The sequence below is a fragment of the Rhincodon typus genome, chromosome 35, assembly GCF_021869965.1.
Source record: "Rhincodon typus isolate 14 chromosome 35, sRhiTyp1.1, whole genome shotgun sequence".
Taxonomy (NCBI): Eukaryota; Metazoa; Chordata; class Chondrichthyes; order Orectolobiformes; family Rhincodontidae; genus Rhincodon; species Rhincodon typus.
The window spans coordinates 4275116-4297151 of NC_063366.1; the positions used below are offsets into that span (position 1 = coordinate 4275116).

Below are 22036 nucleotides of genomic sequence, written 5' to 3' on the forward strand. Positions count from 1 at the left end.
GGCCCCAGGAATTTCCTCCCTTAACTCTCACAGTATTCTGTGGTATATCCAATCAGGCCCTGGGGACTTGTCTACCTTAATGTTCTTAAGACCCCCAATACCTCCTCCCTTTTGATCTCAACATGACCCAAACTATCTACATACCCTTCCCCAGACTCATCATCAACCAAGTCCTTCTACATGATGAATACTGACGCAAAGTACTAATTTAATACCTCACCCATTTCCTCAGGCTCCACACATAAATTCCCTTCCCTGTCCTTGAGTGGGCCAACCCTCTGTCTGGCTACCCTCTTACTCTTTATACATGTATAAAAAGCCTTGGGACTTTCCTTAATCCTGTTGGCCAATGACTTTTCATGACTCCTTTTAGCCCTCCTGACTCCTTGCTTAAGTTTCTTTCGACTTTCCTTGTATTCCTTTGTGCGTTCCCAGCCTCCTAACCTTGATAAATGCTTCCTTTTTCTTTTTGATTAGACTCACAATATCTCTCATTATCCAAGGTTCCCTAAACTTGCCATACTTATTCTTCATCCTTACAGGAGCGTGCCAGTCCTGAGTTCCCAGCAACTTACACTTGAAAGCCTCCCACATACCATGTGGTGATTTGTCCTCAAACAACTGCCTCCAATCTACATTCTTCAGTTCCCACCTAACATTGTTGTAATTAGCCTTCCCCCAATTTAGCACCTTCACCTGACAACTACACCGATCTTTATCCATCAGTACCTTAAAACTTACTGAATTGTGATCACTGTTGCCGAGCTGCTCCCTACTGAGGCATGGAAAGGATGACCTTCAGAAATGATGGCATTCAGCTTATTGCGAAATACTAAAATAAATTTGCCTCATCAACTACAGCACCTTCTCTAGTTGCAGTGTCAACCTAGTAGGGCATTTTGTATGTGATCAAGATGGCAAATTCTCTACACAGGTCTCATGTCACCAACTGATCTGACTACTCATAAGTGTGTTGAATGTTTGCACCCTGACTGCCTTCTCATTGTCAGCTCTGGCAATGATTTGACAGCAGTATTAAAGTGAAATTGTGGTTTCCTGTCATTTCACTTTGGTTTTGTCACTCACGACAATTCTCACTTCTGGTCTTTTGAAGTTTTGCACCTTGTAGCGAAATTTGTTTGATTTGAGCAAGATGCCTGTCTGTCAGAGTCAGTTTCTCTGCTGGGTTGATGATTTCCAGAGCATGTTATGCTGTTGCTTCTTGCTGAATCTGAAATATTGCACACTGTGTACCAGCATCAACTTCCTTCAGAAAGTGCAGATCTCATCAGCATGTCAGTGATGTTCATCTGCTTCCCTTGCTTGTACTTCACTTCCCAGAGATATCTACGAAAGCAAAATCACATCCTGTGCAATATTTGGAGCAGTTAGATGTGGTTTGAGAAAGATGTTTTGAAACTGCTTATGGTCAGACTCTACCATCACTTTCTGTCTCCCAAACAGGTACTGGTTGAAAAGTTCCAATTCAAAGAAAATAGCCAGACTCTCTTTCGCAATGCCTGTGTACAGTGTTGTTCAGTGTGTGTTAATGTTGTGGATACAAACACAACTAGTTGTCCTCACTGCATGAGGGTTGCTCCAAGTTTGTTGCAGTGCTATGACTGAGCGAATACTAGCCAAGAACATGCTTGGATAGTTCCTGTATGGGTTTGCTAATGATCCTGGAAGTCCAACATTTGTATGATGGCTGTATTACAGAACTCCCACTGGTAGGGTACCCCCCCAATGTAAATACACTGATGGGCCAGGAGCTTCACTGACTCTGTGAAAGCCTTGTCACAAACATCACACATGAAGAGTTTCTCTCCTGTGTAAATCCAGGTGCATTCCAAATGTTCTTACACATCAAGGAACGTTCATCACAATCTCAGAACTGAAGGGAAACTCTCCTGTATGGATCTTCTGATGGAGCAGGAAATGCGATGAATCCAAGAATGATTTGTCACACACTTCACATGTGAAAGGTTTCTCCCTTGTGTGAATCCTCTGATGTCGCAGGAGTCTCGATGAAACTGAGAATGATTTGCTACATATATCACATGAGAATGGCATCTCCCCAGTATGAGCAGTTTGGTGTCTACGAAGGTGCAAAGAAGTCAAGAATGATTTGTCACATACATCACATGTAAATGGCTTTACCCCTGTGTGAATGAGTTGGTGTCTGTGGAAGCTCGATAAGTCTGAGAATGACTTATCACACACCTCACATGTGAATGGTTTCTCCCCTGTGTGAATGCGTCTGTGCACGTGGAGGGTTGAGGTCTGTGAGAATGATTTGTCACACACCTCGCACACAAAAGGCTTCTCCCCCGTGTGAGTGCGTTTGTGTCTGCGAAGGGTTGATGATTCTGAGAATGATTTGTCACACACCTCGCACTTGAATGGTTTTTCTCCTGTGTGAATGCGCTGGTGTACATGGAGGGTTGATGACTCTGAAAACACTTTGTCACATTCATCGCACTTGAATGGTTTCTCCCCTGTGTGAATCCTCTGATGGAGCAGGAGACCTGATGAATCTGAGAAGGATTTGTCACACACATCACACATGAACGGTTTCCTCTCTGTGTGGACAGGTTGATGTCTGCGGAGGTGTGATGAATTTGAGAAAGATTTGTCACATAGCTCACACGTGAATGGTTTCTCCCCATTGTGAATGCGTTGGTGTACCCTCAAGGTCGATGACTCTGAGAATGATTTGTCACACACCTCACATCTGAACGGTTTCTCTCCTGTGTGTATGCGTTGGTGTCTGCGGAGGGTTGATAAGTCTGAGAATGATTTGTTGCACACCTCACAGGTAAATGGTTTTTCCCCCGTGTGGATGCGTTGGTGTATGCGGAGGGTTGATGTCTGTGTGAATGATCTGTCACACACCTCACACACAAAAGGTTTCTCCCCGGTGTGAATGCGTTGGTGCCTGCGGAGGATCCATGAATCTGAGAATGATTTGTCACACGCCTCACATATGAAGGGTTTCTCCCCTGTGTGAACCTGCTGGTGAACACGGAGGTGCGATGACTCTGAGAATGATTTGTTATACATTTCGCAGGTAAATGGTTTCTCTGTGTGAATGCGCTGGTGTTTCACTAGGCCTGGTAATTGTGTAAAGCCCCTGTTACACACATCACATACAAATGGTTCCTTGCCAGTGTGAACATTCTGGTGTCTCACAAGTGTCGATATCTTTGAAAAACTTTGTTTGCACAACTCACACTTGAATTATTTCACTTCCATAAAGTTGCCCTAATTTTAACAATTGTTCAGTTGTGTGTGGGTGATTTTTATGTTGCCCTCCTCACACACGTCCACTTGAACAGCCTCTCATCTGTAGGAATGAGTCAGTGATTCATGAGGCTTGATGGATGATTGAAGCTCTCACCACACTTGGAGCCCACTCACACTTCTTCCCAGCCTCACCCTGACCGATCACCCACTGCCGAACCTTCAGAAAGGTTGGTTCTGATTGAAGGCTCCACACCACTGGCCAGTTTCAGATCTGATGATATGTCAAAGCTCCCCTGACCCGACTGATTTCCAGATGATGGTTTCACTGCCCAACCTTCTCTGTGTTGAGCAATGCTGTGAAGGGACTGGATGTCTTCCCACAGTTGTGCAGTTGTTCCTTGGGTGAAGGTCAAGATCTATCTGCAGTGTCTATCCTTTCTGTATTTTCTGGTGTAGCATGCTGTAATTCTTCTGTAAAACATGAAAAGGAAACATGATTTCCTCCAACTCTCCATTCTCCTTTGCTGAAGGGGCTTACTCCTCAGTTAGAGACTGTTCCACAGCGAGTGACAATTCTTCAGTGTGGGAATTAGACTGCATCAGATGCAATTCCTTTCTTTTTTCTCATTAATTGTAAGTTCAAAACCTGCTGCCTTTCATTGCTCTCCATCTGACAACATCACACTTTTAAAATTCTCATCCCTGATTTCAAGCCCCTCCATGACCTCACAGCTCTACATCTGTCATTTCTGCCAGCCTTACAACCCTCTAAGATCTCAACACTTCTCCAAATTCAGGTCTCTTGATCATCTCTCGTTTAAATCATTCCACCATTGGTGGCTATGCCTTCAGTTGCTGAGGCCCCAACCTCAAGAATTCCCTCCTGAAGCCTCTCTGCTTTGCCACCTCACCTTTCTCCTTTAATTCCCTCCTTCTGACATGCTTCTGCTCAGGTTTATGGTAATCTCTCCTAATATCTCTTCATGTGCCTTGGTGTTAGTGATTGGTCAATGACTACACCCTAAATGATTATGACAAGATCAATGTCGAGAGTGAGTGATCTCAGGGACTGCATCTGCTCTCTCAGGGGTGATGTCCATTTCTGTGGAAGTCAAGTTTTTGACCAACACCTTTCTTCTTGATCAAAGCTGCCTGTTGTATCACAGGGATTCATCTTGAATTCATTATTATCCCGGGAAAGTTCACAATGAGCTATTAACCAGTATGAGTAAAGATTAAATCCTCCGAGTTAGGAACTTGCAAAAATTGCTTTGAGATTTTAGTGAAATAATATTGAACTGATGCAAGCCCAAATTTTTGTATCAACCCAGAAGAACAAACAGTCTTCAAACCTCAATGTCCACTCAGAAGTGATGTTGTTGAGTATTTAACCTCACTTCAGACAAAGAAATGTTTGCAGAAGCAGCAGATGTTGTAAACACCACAGTGTATTGGTCTAGTGAGATACCCATGAACTGAAATACAGCACCCAGGTTACAGCCTTCACCCTTTAAGACCAGATTGGTCTTAGAATGACCAACACCTTGAGGAGATCTCTGCTCCCTCTGTGCCACTTGCTTCCCTCCATGAACTTGTGTAGCCATTCCTACCCTGCTCTGGTGCCATTTCGAGGTTATAACCTTGAGGGTAAGTCTACCCCTTCACTGGGAGACTGCTTTACAGTTGGACGGTAATCTATGAGGGAGAATCATGCTGCTCTGACTAAATGCATAATCACTGTCTAACATTTTACAGAATAATAGACAACAGCTTGCATTTACATTGCAACTTGAAAATAGTTCAAAGTCCAAAAGATGCGAAGGGGAGATTTCAGGATTTGAGCACTCCAGTGTAATAATGAAACCCATCTTTCAGAGAGAATGTTAAACAGAAGTCCTTTCTGCTCTCTCTAACCTGAGTCTAAAAGATCCAATGGCACTATTTGAAAGCAAAACGGGTGGTTATCCCTGATCCCTGGTGTCTGGCAGTGTTAGTTCAAATCAACACCACGAAAAAGCAAATGAACTGGTCGTTCTCATGTTGTGTTTATGGGAGCTTGTTTTGCACACATTGACAATCACATTTTCTATGTCACCACGGTGACCACACATCAAACTACTTCACTGATTGCAAATTGCTTTGGGACATTGTGCGGTCGTCAAAGACATTGTTTTTGAATCACATACAGAACTCAACACCAGGAAATCGGTAAGAATCCTCAGATACTCTGCACCTCCCAGATAATTACACCTCACCTTCTCATATTCAAGAATGAGCCATCAACAAAACACAGACTGTAAATCAGAGGGAAATGCTTCCAACAAACACTCAATATCCAACACACAGCTCCAGTCAAACAGTTCAGCACAAAGCACTGAGTAAACAGCTCTCTCAGCTGGATCTTCTCACACAGCATAAGGGACATTTCCACCCCTGATTGCCCACAGGATAGTCAGACTGCCTGAAGACTGGTGTGGATATTATGGATACAATTTGTATAAAAGCTGCTCCTTCACTCACCATCTCCTCACTTGGTTTTCAGTCCCTATAGGAAGTGAACCAGCTCTGGAAGAGGATGGGCAGAGTGGGTGGGCTCTCTGATTGACGTCTCTCACAGTCAATCCAAATATTTCTGCAGCAACATGAGTTTCCTGAAGCTTGGCAAACTGACCGGTGAAATGGAGGTGACTTTGAGGCCTCAATAGTGACCCTATTCCTGAGTGTACCTGTGCTTGGAGAATTATTGAGATTCATAGATGAACTCTTTGACTGCAGGTGAGACCTGGGGAGTGATTTCTCACTCCTTGCCAGATCTTTCTGTTGGGCATCTTGTCCATCTGCTGATGCCATACTCCATGTCTACTCTTTCTGCTCTCTCTAAGCTCAGTGTAAAAGATCTCATGACAGTATTGGAAGCAGAATGTGGTGTCTGGCAACGTTAGTTTATAAATCTGGGGGAGGCAATGGCCGAGTGGTACTATTGCTGGACTGTTAACCCAGAGGCTCAGATAATGTTTTAGGGACACAAGTTCAAATCCTGCCATGGCAGATGGTGGAGTTTGAATTCAATATATGTCTGGAATTGAAGCGTCTAATGCTGACCATGAATCAATTGTTGGTTTTTATTATTTGTTCAGAGGATGAGGGCGTCGCTGGCTAGGCAGCATTTATTGCCCAGGTTTAATTGCCCAGGAGACAATTAAGAGTCAACAACATTGCTGTGGGTCTGGAGTCACATGTAGGCCAGATGGTTTCCTTCCCTAAAGGACATTAGTGAACCAGATGGGTTTTTCCCAACAATCAACAATGGATTCATGGTCATCAATAGACTGTTAATTCCAGACATTTATTGAATTCAAATTCCACTCTCTGCCATGGCAGGATTTGAACCCATGTCCCTAGAACATTATCTGGGTTTCTAGATTAACAGTCCAGCGATAATACCACTAGGCCATCGCCTCCTGTTGTTTTTCCTGGTTGTCTTCCTAAGTCACCGGACCCAAAACATTAACTCTGATTTTTCCTTCACAGACACTGCCAGTCCTGCTGACCTTCTCCAGCAATTTCTGTTTTTGTTCCAGGTCACTCATGCCCTGATCAGGATCAAGATTCTCCTGCTTCAGTCAGTCAGACTCTCCTGTATCCCCTTAATGTTATTGATTGGTGCGATTGGGAGCAGGACCCAGTCAAATTGGAAGTACTCCAGTCACAGCTCATTTAGTGATGGGAGGTGTACTGCCGCACAGTTTCTTTGAGGAAAACCAGGTATTTTCAGACAGTAATATAAAATAGGGATTGTGGATGCTGGTGGTCTGAAACAAAAATAGAAACTGCTGGCAAAACTCAGTAGCATCTGGCAGCATCTGTGGGAAGAAAGCAAAGTTAAGGTTTTGAGTTCAGAGACTCTTCATCAGAACCAATAGCTGCAAGGAAAATCTGATATTTATGCTGAAGGAGAGTTTGGGTGGGGACAGGAAAGTGAGGTGAGCAGATAGGTGGAAATGGACAGAGTAATATGAAAGGGGTCAATAAATAAGGGGATTATGGATGGCAGGCTAGGACAGAAGAGAAGCTGAATAAGTGATAATGAGAGCTTTTTTTTCCTTTATTCATTCATGGGATGAAGGTGTCGCTGGCTAGGCAGCATTTATTGCCGATACCTAATTGCCCAGAGGGCAGCTAAGAGTCACCCACATTGCTGTGGGTCTAAGAGTCACATGTAGGCCAGACCAGCTAAGGATGGCAATTTCCTTCCCTATAGGACATTAGTGAACCTTTGGATTTTTCTTGACAATCGGCAATGAATTCACGGTCTTAATTAATAGATTCTTAACTCCGGATATTTTATTGAACTGAAATGCCACCATCTGCCATGGTGGGATTTGAACCCAGGTCACCAGAACATTATCTGGGCCTCTGGATTAACAGTCCAGTGATAATACCACTAGGCCATTGCCTTCCCTTCAAGGGTAGTTTATACTGAAAGCAAACCATGTAATGTGACAACAGGCCTGAGATTAGGTGAAAGATCCAAGCCATAAGAGGACTGGTGTCGGGGTGGGTAAAAAACATGGAAGGATGAATCAGGCTCTAAAGTTATTGAATTCAGGCTGCAGGATCCCCAGGTGGAAAATGAGATGCTACTTTTCAAGCTTGCGCTTCAATGTCAAGTTCAACCCCCATCAATATGCACTCCAGCATATGCACAAAACCCTATTCACTCCCAGTAATCCCATGTTTTACGCAAAACCCCACTTCACTCCCACTGATATGATGCTCATTTTACACAAAACCCCATGCATTCCCACTAATCCTATGTTTATTTTACTCAAAACCATTCACTTTCTCTGATACTATGTTTATATTATACAAAACTCCATTCATGAACACTAATACCATCTTCATTTTATTTAAAAAACTCATTCTTTTCCACTGACATGATATTCTTTTTACACAAAACCCCATTCACACCATGTGATCTCATGTTCATTTACACAAAACTTCATTCACTCCCATTAATCCCATGTTCATTTTGTACAAAAACCTCATTCTCTTCCACTGACACGATGTTTGTATTACATAAACCTTATTCATTCTCATTGATCCCATTTAATTTTACACAAAACCCCATTCTTTGATTAGTGAAGCTGATTAATGTTGGCTGTATTACAACACAGAGACAGACAGCCAAATCAAACTTATCCCTCTGTTCATAACACAGGAAAATTAAAACCTTCAAAGATACTCAAAATTGACCCAATGGATCCTAACTAAACTCTCTTGAATAAATTTGTAAGTAATTGATTCCGTACACAGGGTTTGTAGCTTAAAACTACTTGGCAATTTATTAACAATAGTCAACATTAGCAGACCAAAATTAAACAACAAGGTAATCTGATCAATGCCTGTGATTTAAACCCAATATCTTTCATATACAAGGGAGACAGACAAAGAAACACAGTCAAGGGATGAATTAAAAAAAAAAGCATTAAACAGTCTAAAAACACTAGATTTGAGAAAAGTGTGGGTCTTTTTGGGGAAAATTTAAGTGAGCATATTTTAAGGGGCCTTTATGGCAGTCAGTTGAATGATATGCTCCTCCTGTTGGATATCAGAGTTTTCCTGGAGACTATGTCTGCAGGATTATGCATTTGGATCCGCCTCTTGGGACTGGAGCCTGTGACCAACAGTGTTCCGCAGGTATCGGTACTGAGTCTACTTTTGTTTGTAATTTATATAAACTATTTGGATAAGAATTTAAGAAGCGTGGTTAGTAAGTTTGCAGATGACACCAAAATTGGTGGTATTGTTGACAGTGTAAGATCTAGGATTATCTAAAACTACAAAGGGATCATGATCAATTGGGCCAATGTGCTGAGGAGTGGCAGATGGAGTTTAATTTGGATAAATGCAAGATATTGTATTTTGATAAAACAAACAAGGGTAGGACTTATACAGTTATTGGTAGGGCCCTGGGTGATGCTGTTGAACAGAGAGACCCGGGTTTCATAGTTCTTTGAAAGTTGCATCACAGGTAGATAGAGTGGGTAAGAAGGCGTTTAGTATGCTTGCCATCATTGCTTAGACCATTGACTATAGCAGTTGAGATGTCATGTTGTGTTTGTACAGGATGTTGGTGAGGCCACCTTTGGAGTACTGTGTACAGTTTGGTCAGCCTGCTATAGGAAGGATATTATTAAACTGGAGAGGGTTCAGAAAAGATTCACCAGGACGTTGCCGGGACTGCAGGGTTTGAGTTATAAGGATAGGCTGCATAGGCTGGGACCTTTTCACTGGAGCATAGGATGTTGAGAGATGATCTTACAGAGATTTATAAAATTATGAGGAGCATAGATAAGGTTAATTGCAAAAGTCTTTTCCCTAGGTTGGTGAGTTCAAAACTAGGGGTCATATTTCTAAGGTGAGAGGAGAAAGATTTAAAAGGGACCTGAGGAGCAACATTTTCACACAGTGGGTGGTTGAACTGCCAGAGAAGTAGTCGATGCAGGTACAATTACAACAGTTTGAAGACATTTTTATAGGTACATGTATTGGAAAAGTCTAGAGGGATATGGGCTAAACACAGGCAAACAGGACTGGTTTAGTTTGGGAAACTCGGTTGGCATGGACAAGTTGGACTGAAGGGTCTGTTTCCATGCTGTATGGCTCTAAAGAACAAAGAAAATTACAGCACAGGAACAGGCCCTTCGGTCCTCCAAGCCTGCGCCGATCCAGATCCTCTATCTAAACCTGTTGCCTATTTTCCAAGGATCTGTATCTCTCTGCCCATTCATGTATCTGTCTAGATATATCTTAAATGACGCTACTGTGCCCACCTCTACCACCTCCGCTGGCAATGCATTCCAGGCACCCACCACCTTCTGCGTAAAGAACTTTCCACGCATATCTCCCTTAAACTTTTCCCCTCTCACCTTGAAATCGTGACCCCTAGTAATTGAGTCCCTCACTCTGGGAAAAACCTTTTTGCTATCCACCCTGTCTATACCTCTCATGATTTTGTAGACCTCAACCAGGTCCTCCCTCAACCTCCGTCTTTCTAATGTAAATAATCCTAATCTACTCAACCTATCTTCATAGCTAGCGCCCTCCATACCAGGCAACATCCTAGTGAACCTCCTCTGCACCCTCTCCAAAGCATTCACATCCTTTCGGTAATGTGGCGACCAGAACTGTACACAGTATTCCAAATGTGGTCGAACCGAAGTCCAAATGCAACATGACCTGCCAACTCTTGTACTCGATATCCCGTCCAATGAATGAAAGCATGCCCTATGCCTTCTTGACCACTGTATCGACCTGCGTTGCCACCTTCAGGCTACAATGGACCTGAACACCCAGATCTCTCTGTGCATCAATTTTCCCCAGATCTTTTCCATTTACCATATAGTTTGCTCTTGAATTGGATCTTCCAAAATGCATCACCTCGCATTTGCCTGGATTGAACTCCATCTGCCATTTCTCCACCCAACTCTCCAATCTAACTATATTCTGCTGCATTCTCCGACAGTCCCCTTCACTATCTGCTACTCCACTAATCTTAGTGTCATCTGCAAACTTGCTAATATGATTCTGAAATGGGCCAGATTACTTAAGAAGTTTTCACAATGCATATATAATTGTTTCTTGTTCATTTTCTAAACATGTCGATCAGTACCACCTTTTCAGTTCACTTTGAGGAAGTTTGAGTAATACTTATACCTTAGCTTCTGTTCTCTGAATTTCCAATAGCAGATAATGGGTGGTTAGGCAGGAAGCTTTCAAATCTTCACGCGGTAGCACCAACAGCCAAACTCCTCCTGTCAGAAATCCCATTTCAAAATAGTCCTAAACTTCTGGCTCCTCCCTCTGTTTGACTATTACATTCTCTCCCAGACCGGCTGGCACCACTACCCAGATACTGACTTTGTTAGTGGCCAAATATGTGCTAACAAACATGTGCATTAGTTAACCATACTGCTTTGCCTGAAGTTCAAGCATCTATTGAGTTCTCTGATCAAGAACCAACCTGCAATTAACCTCTAGGCCTGAAAGCTGATCAATACTGTAACTCAGTCAACACATGAAAAACTCACACCAAGGGGTTAAGGTTAACTAACTGATCAGTGATGTAAAATAAAATATATTGCTTAATCAAACTGTTAGTAGTAGATATTCCAGTGAACTTGCACTACCAAATTCCCTGTAATTGCAATGATGTTTGTGGAATATCTGAATCACTGGAGCACAATCCATAAAGCCATGTGATTTACTGAATCAAATACTATGGCTGCATTGATGAATGGAATGAAGAATTCTTGGATTTATCTGCCAATAAAGATAATGTTAAATGTTTCTCTGGAAGGTCTAACCTAAAGTGAAAGTTCTAAGTGATGTCTGTATCGATCCATGTGGGGGATTGATGTTGCTGCACAGAACAGTGATGAACATCCACCCAAAACCAACACATCACATGGCCCAAGAGAAAGTCCCAGAGGAAAAAGATCAATGTCTCAGCCCAAAAACAGCCCGACAGGAATTGCAGGAACAGCTCACAACCAATCTGAAAAAACGTCACACGCTCCAACTCATTTCCCAAATAGTGGGATCAATAGAAAGTCAGCTGGATTGAATTCCTGTGTTCAGGCCATTTGAGCATCATCACCAGGACTGGCTCAGAGAACATGATACTCAAATATGTGATCTCCTGTAAGGAAATGATCAGCTGTCATTGCTGGGCAGAATAACCCAAGGACACAACTCAAGAAGGCAGCACTTCAACAACTCAAGGTTGACACCCAAACACAAATCCACAAGATAAAAGACATGTGGTGGGAAAAGAAAGTCCGAGAAATCCAGCAACCTGCTGATCATGACATTGAAAAGTTTTGAGTCACGAGGGTCATCTAAAAGCCAAGGACAAATTAACAAAGTCCCCTTCATTCCTAGCATGCTGTTTCTCTTCTTAAGGATGACAATGATATCCATTAACACTGGAAAGAACATTTTCCGAAATCAGCCATGAATCCTCCAGAGATCCACAGCATCACAAAGCCCAGGTATGTTCTGTGCACAAAAAGCAGGACAAATTCAACCCAACCTCGATCATCAGGAAAATGATGGAAGATGTCATCAACAGTGCTTTTAAGCAGCACCTGCTCAGTGACACCCAGTTTGATCTCATTACAACCTAATTCAATTTCAGAGGTATTTTGAGAGTGACTGCCCTTGATACAAAGGTTGTATTTGACAGAGTGTGGCATGAAGGAACCCAGGCAAAACTGGAGTCAATGGGAATCAGGGAGAAAACTCTCTGCTGGTTGGCACACACATACCAGGCAATGACCATAAGGCAGAGGCTAACCGTTGTCACTTGACATTTAATGGCATTACTATCACTGAATCCTACACTATCAACATCCTGGAAGCTACCATTAACCAGAAAATTGAACTGAACACCAAAATTGGAAGTGTAGTGGACAACAAAGAAGGATACCTCAGAGTACAATCGGATCTTGATTAGATGGGCCAATGGGCCGAGGAGTGGTAGATGGAGTTTAATTTAGGTAAATGCGAGGTGGAAAGGCAAATTATATATTTAATGGTAAGGTTCTGGGGAGTGTTGCTGAACAAAGAGACCTTGGAGTGTAAGTTCATAGTTCCTTGAAAGTAGAGTTGTCAGTAGATAGGATAGTGAAGAAGGCATTTGGTATGCTTGTCTTTATTAGACAGTGCATTGAGTATAAGTTTTGGGAGGTCATGTTGTGCTGTACAGGTCATTGGTTAGGCCACTTTTGGAATACTGTGTGCAGTTCTGCTCACCCTGCTATAGAAAGGATGTTGTGAAACTTGAAAAGATTCAGAAAAGATTTACAAGGATGTTGCCAGGGTTGGAGGGTTTAAGCTATAGGTCGAGGCTGAATAGGCTGGGGCTATTTTCCCTGGAGCGTTGAAGGCTGAGGGGTGACTTTATAGAGATTTCTAAAATCATGAGGGGAAACGTATAGGGTAAGTGGACAAGGTCTTTTCCCTGGGGTCGGGGAGTGAAAACTAAAGGGCATAGGTTTAAGATGAGAGGGGAAAGTTTTAAAAGGGACTAAGGGGCAACTTTTTCACGTAAAGGGTGGTGCGTGTATGGAATGAGCAGCCAGAGAAAATGGTGGGAGCTGGTACACTTACAACATTTAAAAGGCATCTGGATGGGTTTATGAATAGGAAGGGTTTAGAGGGATATGGGCCAAATACTGGCAAATGGGACTATTTACCTAGGTTATCTGGTTGGCATGGAAGTGTTGGACTGAAGGGTCTGTTTCAGTGCTGTGCATCTCTATGACTCTAATTATCCATATAAATACTATGTCTTAGCTTTCATTAATAGAGGGATTGAGTTCAAGAGCCGTGAAGTTATGTTCCAGCTATACAAAAGCCTGGTTTGGCCACATCTGGAGTATTGTGTCCAGTTCTGGTCACCTCATTACAGGAAAGATGTGGAAGCGTTAGAAAAGGTGCAGAGGAGATTTACCAGGATGTTGCCTGGAATGGAGGGAAGGTCTTACGAGGAAAGATTGAGACAGCTAGGGCTTTTCTCTTTAGAACGATGAAGGATGAGAGGTGACTTGATAGAGGTGTACAAAATGATCAGAGGTATAGATACAGTAGACAGCCAGAGACTTTTTCCTAGGGTGGAGGTAGCTTTTACGAGGGGACATAGTTTTAAAGTGAAAGGAGGTAGATATCGGGGAGACGTCAGAGGTAGGTTCTTTACCAAGAGAGTGGTAGGGGCGTGGAATGCATTGCCGGAGAGGGTAGTGGAGTCGGCCTCATTAAGCAGCTATTAGATAGGCATATGGATGATAGTATAAGGTAGCGGTGGAGGTTAGATAGACTTTAGGTTTAGGGTAAAAGTTCGGCACAACATCGTGGGCCGAAGTGCCTGTACTGTGCTGTACTGTTCTATGTTCTACAAGAACAGGTCAGAGTTACTCACCTCATGACTCCCCAGACCCTGTTGACCACAAGGCACAAGTCAAGAGTGTGATGGATTACTCCACACTTGCCTGGATGAGTGAAGTTCCAACAACACTCAACGAGTTTGACACCATTCAAGATGAAGCAGTCCGATTGTGTCCCACCACATCCACAAACATTTACTCTCTCCACACTAATCTCATTAGCAGCAGTGTATACCATCTACAAGATGCACCGCAAAAACTCACCAAGACTCCTTAGACAGCACCTTTCAAACCCATGATCACATCCATCGAGAAGGGCAGGGGAATTTCAGGGAAAATGGAAGGTACCTGCGGGTTGTGCTTTCATGCAAATTATCCTATTCTACCTTTAAAATTCTTGGAGAACAACACTGTCAGTTATTACAGCACCTACTGGATGAGGTTCCGCTGCAGCTTGGAATTGGAAAATCTGTCTTTCACCAAGAAGACTGCTGTATATGGAGAAACAACAGCCTCAACTTTCACAGAATCTGACACCATCTAAAAATTTCCCAAAACCTGCTGCCCATGTCTGAACTCATACCAAGTCCTGCTCATTTCTCAGCCTCTAACACTGCAAGCTGTTTCCCCAGTCTCTCACAGGGAGGGTAAATGCAGGCTGAAGAAGCATCCTTCAGTACTTCTTGAAGCAGAGTTCAAACTTGTGTGTCGCCATTCTACCCTGCCCTGATGCCAGTTCGAGGTTACAACCCTGTTACTTTACAACAAGTCTGTCCTTGTACTGGGAGACTGCTTCACAGTGAGGGACAGTGAACCATGAAGGGAATCACAGTGCTCCAACTGAATGCCTGGTCACTTTCTGATATTTTACACAATAGGAATGTACAACTTCCATTGATATAGGACTGTTAACATACTTCAGTATCCCAAGGTATTTTGTAAGAATGTTATTAATATTTGATAGTGAGACACATCTGTTAATGTTTGTGCATGTGACTAAAAACTTGAAAAGATGGATTTTAAGTAGTATCTTCAGGAGGAAAGGCAGGTGTAGTGATGGAATGGTTTAGAGAGGGTATTCCACAGCTTACGCCAAAGGTTGCTAAAGACACAACCACCAATAGTTGCTTCAGTAAAATCAAGGATGTCGTGTTTGGAATTAGCAAAGTGCAGGATTTTGGAGGCTTGTGGGGCTGGAGGAGATTTCAGAAAGGGAAAATGATGACCATGAGGGGATTTGTGAACAAATTTTAATGGAGGTGTTGTTTGACTGGCAGACTACTGTAGATCATCGAGCACAGGGGTGATGAGTGAATGGGTCTTGGTATCAGTTAGGACCTGGACAGCAGTGTTTTGAAGGAGCTCCAGTTTACAGAGCAAAATGTGAGAGCAACCAGGGAATCACTAGAATATTCAAGTCTAGAACCTACTAAAGCATGGATGAGGGTCTCAGCAGCAGATGAGCTGATGCAGTGTGTCACTGCTCTCTCCTGTGGGTAAATCTTGTTCCTTTCCTGTGCACGTTGTCCCTGTTCCTGACCAACATCAAGAAATGCAAGAAATGACAGAGACAGCCAGGAATTGTGACGAAGAACCTTTCATAGAATCATACAAAACCACAGGATAGGCTGACACAAAAGGAGTCTAACAGAGCTGCAGTCAGAGAAGCCATCTTTCAGATGAGATTAATGGCATTATTTGGAAGAATCCCTCACTTAGCAGGAGTAATGAACAGATCATCTGTTCATTATCACCTTGCAGTTTTGGGAGCTTGTTATGCATACATTGGCTGCTGCATCTCCTACATTTGAAGTGTAGTCACTGTTGCAAACATACTTAATTGGTTATAAAGTGCTTTTTAATACCGAGATTGTGCAAGTTGATACATTAATGCGACTCTTTCTTTCTTAGACAAACATTATGTAATACTGTGAATAAGAAATTGTAAACCCAACGATAGAGACAGACACTCAGACACTGAGCAATATATTGTGTACATGACAATCATGTCAGCTCTTGAGTGTTTCAGTGAATAGGAACACACATGCTGACACATCAGGTAGTTTGGCTTACATCAAATGTCATTTATTGTGAGTTATAAATCTACACAGAAGATTGAAGGTACAGCAATATTGAATGCTATTCAGCCAAAATAACAAAGCATTTAAAAATGACTCAAGGTCTTGCCCAGAATATGAAATGAATCTTGGAAGAGTATAATGTGAACAGTGTTATAACATGGAGGTATGATGGGCTGAGGGAACTCAGGTCTGTAGAGACTAAACCCCACTCCCTCACCATACTCAGGATCGCAGTCCTCCCAGACAGGATAGTACAAACACTCCCCATGGTATTAGTCAAACACCCGTCACCTGAAGAGGATCTGTCAAAAATTCACATCCCCAACTAAAGCAGGGTCTGGTTCTACCCCATACCCACTCCCGAGAGCTGGATCACTTTACTAACACACACACACACACACACATCAGGGGAAACTCTCTCAGAATACCACAATAAAAAGTGTTCCTCTGAAACAACAAAAGAAAATTGCTGGAGATACTCAGCAAGTCTGGTAGCATCTGTGGAGAGAAAGCAAAGTTAATGTTTTGAGTCCAGTGACCCTTCATTCTGAAGAAATCTGGAACTCTCTCCCCACAAAAATAAGTTTACGCTGGGGTGTGAATTGAAACTTTCAAAACTGAGATTGTGGGTATACTGTTAGGCAAGGGGACTAAGGGTTACAGAGTCAAGGCAGGCAGAGTTAAGGTACAGATTGTTTATGATCTAATTGAATGATGGAACAAACTCAATGGATCATTACATCCCAGAGAATCCAGTTTGACTCTTTCATGTGGAGTGACAACTGTCTGTGATAAGATTTCTCCCGTGGGCCTGTGTTTGTGTGTGTGTACGTTGATGGATGTGTAAAAGACTTGTCACACATCTCATACCTGAAATGTTTCTCACAATGTGGATTTTCTGGTGCTTCAGGAATTCAGAGGAATGGGTAAAAGCCTTGTCACAACATTTCATCTGATGTGTTCTCCGCACATAAATCATCTGATATCCCAGGAGCTTAAAGATGTTATGGAAGCTTTACCATCCACTTGCACGTTAATAGCTACTACCTTTTGTGAATTATCTGGTGACACACTAGACTCAATGACTGTCCAAAGCCCTTGTTACACACCTCACACTTAAACAGACTGTGCTCTTTGTGAATCCTTTGGTGCCTCAGGAGGTCGGAGGATTGGGTGAAAGCCTTCTCACAAATCTCGCACTTGTATGGTTTCTCTCCTGTGTGGATGCTGTGGTGCATCAGAAGCCTGGTAGATGTTGTAAAAGCTTTATTACAAACCTCACATTTAAAGGGTTTCTCTCCTGTGTGAACGGCTTGATGCCTCAGGATATTTGATAATTGTGTGAATGCTTTGTCACACACTTTGCATGTGAATGGCTTCTCCCCTGTGTGAATACGTTGATGTACACGGAGGTTCATTGAGTGTGAGAATGATTTGTTACACACCTCGCATGTGAATGGTTTCTCCCCTGTATGGATATGTTGGTGGGCGCGAAGGTTCGAAGATCGGGAAAAGGATTTGTTGCACACCTTACACATGAATGGTTTTTCGCCAGTGTGAATACGTTGGTGTGCATGGAGATTTGATGACTGTGAGAAGGATTTGCCGCACACCTCACACTTGAAGGGTTTCTCCCCTGTATGAATCCTTTGATGTGTCAGGAGTTCAGAACATTGTGTGAAAGACATCTCACAGAACTCACACTTGAAGGGTTTCTGTCCCGTGTGAATGCTGTGGTGCATCAGAAGCCTGGTCGAAGTTGTGAAAGCTTTATCACAGACCTCACATTTGAAGGGTTTTTCTCCTGTGTGGATCGTTTGATGGACCAGCAGATGTGATAACTGTGTGAAAGCTTTGTCACACACCTCACAGGTGAATGGTTTCTCTCCTGTGTGAATGCGTTGATGTACCCGGAGGTTCATTAAGTATGGGAATGATTTGTTGCACACTTGGCATGTAAATGGTTTCTCCCCTGTGTGAATGCGTCGGTGTTCATGGAGGTTGGACAACCAAGAAAACGATTTGTCACAAATCTCACATGTAAATGGTTTCTCCCCAGTGTGAATACGTTCGTGTTGTCGGAGGTTCGATAGTCGGGAGAAAGATTTGTCACAAACTTCACACCTGAATGGTTTCTCGCCTGTATGAATACGTTGGTGTTCACGGAGGGTTGATGAATATCCAAACGATTTATTGCAAATCTTGCACATGAATGGTTTCTCCCCCGTATGGATGCGTTGGTGTACACGGAGGTTTGATGACTGCGAGAAGGATTTGTTGCAGACCTCACATGAAAATGTCTTCTCTCCAGTATGAATGCTTTCATGTGTGTGGAGATTCGAGGCCTGTCCAAAATCTTGGTCACACACCTCGCATTCAAATAGACCTTCTTCCATGGTTCAGTTCAAAAGTTGCATGATATTATGACATCATGGGACCCTCCTCACAAACCTCTCAACTAAACACTCTCTTATCTGTAGGAATGAGTCAGTGGTTCATGAGGCTCGATGAATGATTGAAGGTCTCTCCACACTTAGAGATGCTCGCATCTTCCCAGTCTCACCCTGATTGACTGACCATTGTTAAACCTTCAAAAAGGTTGGCTATGATGGAAGGCTCCACATCACTGACCAGTTTTAGATCTTATGATATATGAAAGTTCCCCTGACCTGACCAATTTCCAGATGATGGTTTCATTGTCCAACATCCTCTGTCTTCAACAATGCTGTCGAGGGACTGGATGTCTTCCCAAAATTGTGTAGTCGTTCCTTGGGTGATGGTCAAGATTTATCAGCAGTGTCTGTCCTCTCTCTATTCTCTAGTGTAGTACAGTGCAATCCTTCTGTAAAACAGGAAAAGGAAACATGATTTCCTCCAGCTCCCATGCCAGTCCTGCTGAAAGGGCTCACTCCGCAATTAGTCCCTGACTGCCATTGCCCTGTGCGGGGGAATCAATTGCAAGCTCTCTCCTTTTCCTCACTGGACTGTCACACACCCTCTGTTTCCAGCAAGGAGACTAGATAGTGACCAGGAGCAAACAATGTGGCTACTTTCTTTTCTCTACCCATGACCCCATCTTCCCAAGCACTATAAGAGTAATGAAAAGACAGTCAGAGGAATGTAAAACATGCTCCTAATCGCTATGCTTGCATGTTGTGATGGTGAAGACCAGTTTCATCCTTAGAATTTGTGTTTAATATAAAAAACACATTTTGGGTAAATGTTAATTCAATGGAGATTTAGAAATTTTTCTCCTTTTTTGCCAAAACACACTGAGCAGGAAGTGCTAGAAGCTGAGGCAATATTGGTTCAGTGTAGCTGATTGAAAGGTTCTGATGTAGCCTGGGAAATTATATACACTGCACTCACTTACACTTCACATCTCAAATTTAGCTGTCAACCACATCACTGGTCAAAATGATCAAATCCAAACCCAGGCTTTTGGGAAAGGCTGAGGGCTTCAGGTAAAGTCTTTAAGGAAGACATTAAAAGACTTTTGAATAAGTGTGTCTCAGGGTATGGCAGCTGAACGCTATGGTGTTGGATTACCAATCTAGAGATTGAGAGTTAAAATCCAACCACGGAAAGTTACAAACAGAGACTTACAGAGAGAAACAAACCATTTGATGCAACTGATCCATACTAGTGTTCATACTTCACATGAGCCTTCTCTCACCCTCTTCATCTCACCCTTCTGTTCCCTTCTACTTCATGTGCTGTCTAGTTTTCCTTAGAGGCATCTCTGCTCTTTATCTCAGCAACTCCACATTGTGAATCTTGCGATTTGTGGACATCACTCAAAATAGAAACATGAAAACTTTCCATTTGTCCAAAAAAACCCATATGTTGTTGTCAGGGAAGGGACACAACTACAATTGCTTTGTCTGGTCTACTTGTGACTACAGTCCCACACAACATGGTTGATCCTGAACTGCCCTTTGAAGTGGCCGAGCAAACAATAGTGAACAATCACTACTTGACTGTGATTCATTTTGGAAGATCGAATTTAAATGCAGAATACAGGGTTAATGGCAGGATTCTTGGCAGTGTGGAGGAACGGAGGGATCTTGGGGTCCATGTCCATAGATCCCTCAAAGTTGCTACCCAAGTTGATAGGGTTGTTAAGAAGGCAAATGGTGTATTAGTTTTCATTGGCAGGAGAATTAAGTTTAAGAGCCGCAAGGTTATGCTGCCGCTCTATAAAATCCTGGTTAGACCACACTTGGAATATTGTGTTTGGTTCTGGTCGCCTCATTATAGGAAGGACGTGGAAACTTTAGAGAGGGTGCAGAGGAGATTTACCAGGATGCTGCCTTGACTGTAGGGCGGGTCTTATGAGGAAAGGTTGAGGGAGCTAGGGTTTTTCTCATTGGAGTGAAGAAGGCTGAGAAGTGACTTGATGTACAAGATGATGAGAGGCATAGAGTAGACAGCCAGAGATTTTTTCCCAGGTCGGAAATGACTATTACGAGGGGACAATAATTTTAAGGTGATTGGAGGAAGATATAGGGGAGATGTCAAAGGTAGGTTCTTTACACAGAGAGTGGTGGGTGCGTGGAATGCGCTGCTGGTGGTGGTAGTGGAATCAGATACATTAGGGACATTTAAGCGACTCTTGGATAGGCACATGGATGATAGTAAAATGTAGGGTATACAGGGGAGTTTGATCTCAGAGTAGGATAATAGGTCAGCACAATATTGTGGGCCAAAGGGCCTGTACTGTGCTGTACTGTTCTATGTTCTATGTACTACAAAGTCCAACAATAAAAGAAAAATCAGAGAAACCTGAAGAAGCCTGACATTGTGTCAGAATAAGATGAAGTGGATCTCAGGCCAGTGAAATCTCTAGTCTCTCATACCAAGGTCTGAGGACAAGTCCTCAAGTGAGGAGAGATGACCCACAGACTGGTAAAGTAGCAGTGATACTCACTGATGCATATTAATCTGGAAACATCCCAGACTCCTCCACCTACATTGATAGCAGGATGCCAGAAATATGAAATGAAAACAGAAAATTCTGTTAAAACTCAGACAGGATCGATGAAGACAGAGAAACAGTGAGGTTGTTGGCTTGCTTGCCAAGCTGGCTGGTTATCGTACAAACATTTTGTTACCATGCTAGGTAACATCATCAGTGTGGGCTCTGATGAAGTGATGTTGTTCTAGTCTGCTTGGTATTTATATGATCTGGTCTGTTAGGTTGAGTTGTGTCATTTCCAGTTCTGTTCTGCATGGGTTTGTATTTGGGGTCTAATTCCACATGTTTGTTGATTGCATTATGGATTGAAAACCAGGCCTCTAGGAATTCCCATGCGTGTCTGTGGTTGGCTTGAGCTAAGATGGTCATGTTGTCCCAGTTAAATTGATGACCTTCATTGTCCGAGTGCACTGAGATGAGGGTAAGTTGGTCGTGTCGTTTTGTTGCTAGCTGGTGTTTGTGTATCCTGATGGCTAGTTTCCTTCTGGTCTGCCCGATATAATGTTTGTTGCAGTCATTGCAAGGTATTTTGTAAACTACACTGGTCCTGCATGTATGGGGTCTTTGGTCCTAGTGAGTGTTGTCATAGTGTGGCTGTGGGTTTGTTTAGAACATAGAACACAGAACATAGAACATTACAGCGCAGTACAGGCCCTTCGGCCCTCGATGTTGCGCCGACGTGTGAAACCAATCTGAAGCCCATCTAACCTAAACTATTCCATTATCATCCATATGTTTATCCAATGACCATTTAAATGCCCTTAAAGTGGGCGAGTCTACTA

At 42.8% G+C, this 22036-nt stretch overlaps 2 protein-coding genes across 2 annotated transcripts in view; both read right to left on the minus strand.

Annotated features, from left to right (window-relative positions):
• Positions 1 to 513: 513 nt before the first annotated feature.
• Positions 514 to 18672, minus strand: LOC109921056 (zinc finger protein 729-like). Its single transcript, XM_048616858.1, has 2 exons — positions 17429 to 18672; positions 514 to 2938 (listed from the first exon to the last, which is right to left on the minus strand). Exons 1-2 carry the CDS (start codon positions 18670 to 18672, stop codon positions 1867 to 1869), a joined length of 2316 nt encoding a protein of 771 aa, XP_048472815.1. The 3' UTR covers positions 514 to 1866.
• A 335-nt stretch (positions 18673 to 19007) lies between these two features.
• LOC125486910 (zinc finger protein 271-like) overlaps positions 19008 to 22036 on the minus strand; it is a 38137-nt gene continuing 35108 nt past the window's right edge. The window contains exon 5 of the mRNA XM_048616463.1: positions 19008 to 19118. Within this exon, the coding sequence (XP_048472420.1) occupies positions 19057 to 19118 (62 nt within the window). The 3' untranslated portion in view covers positions 19008 to 19056. The remainder of the gene's footprint in view (positions 19119 to 22036) is intronic.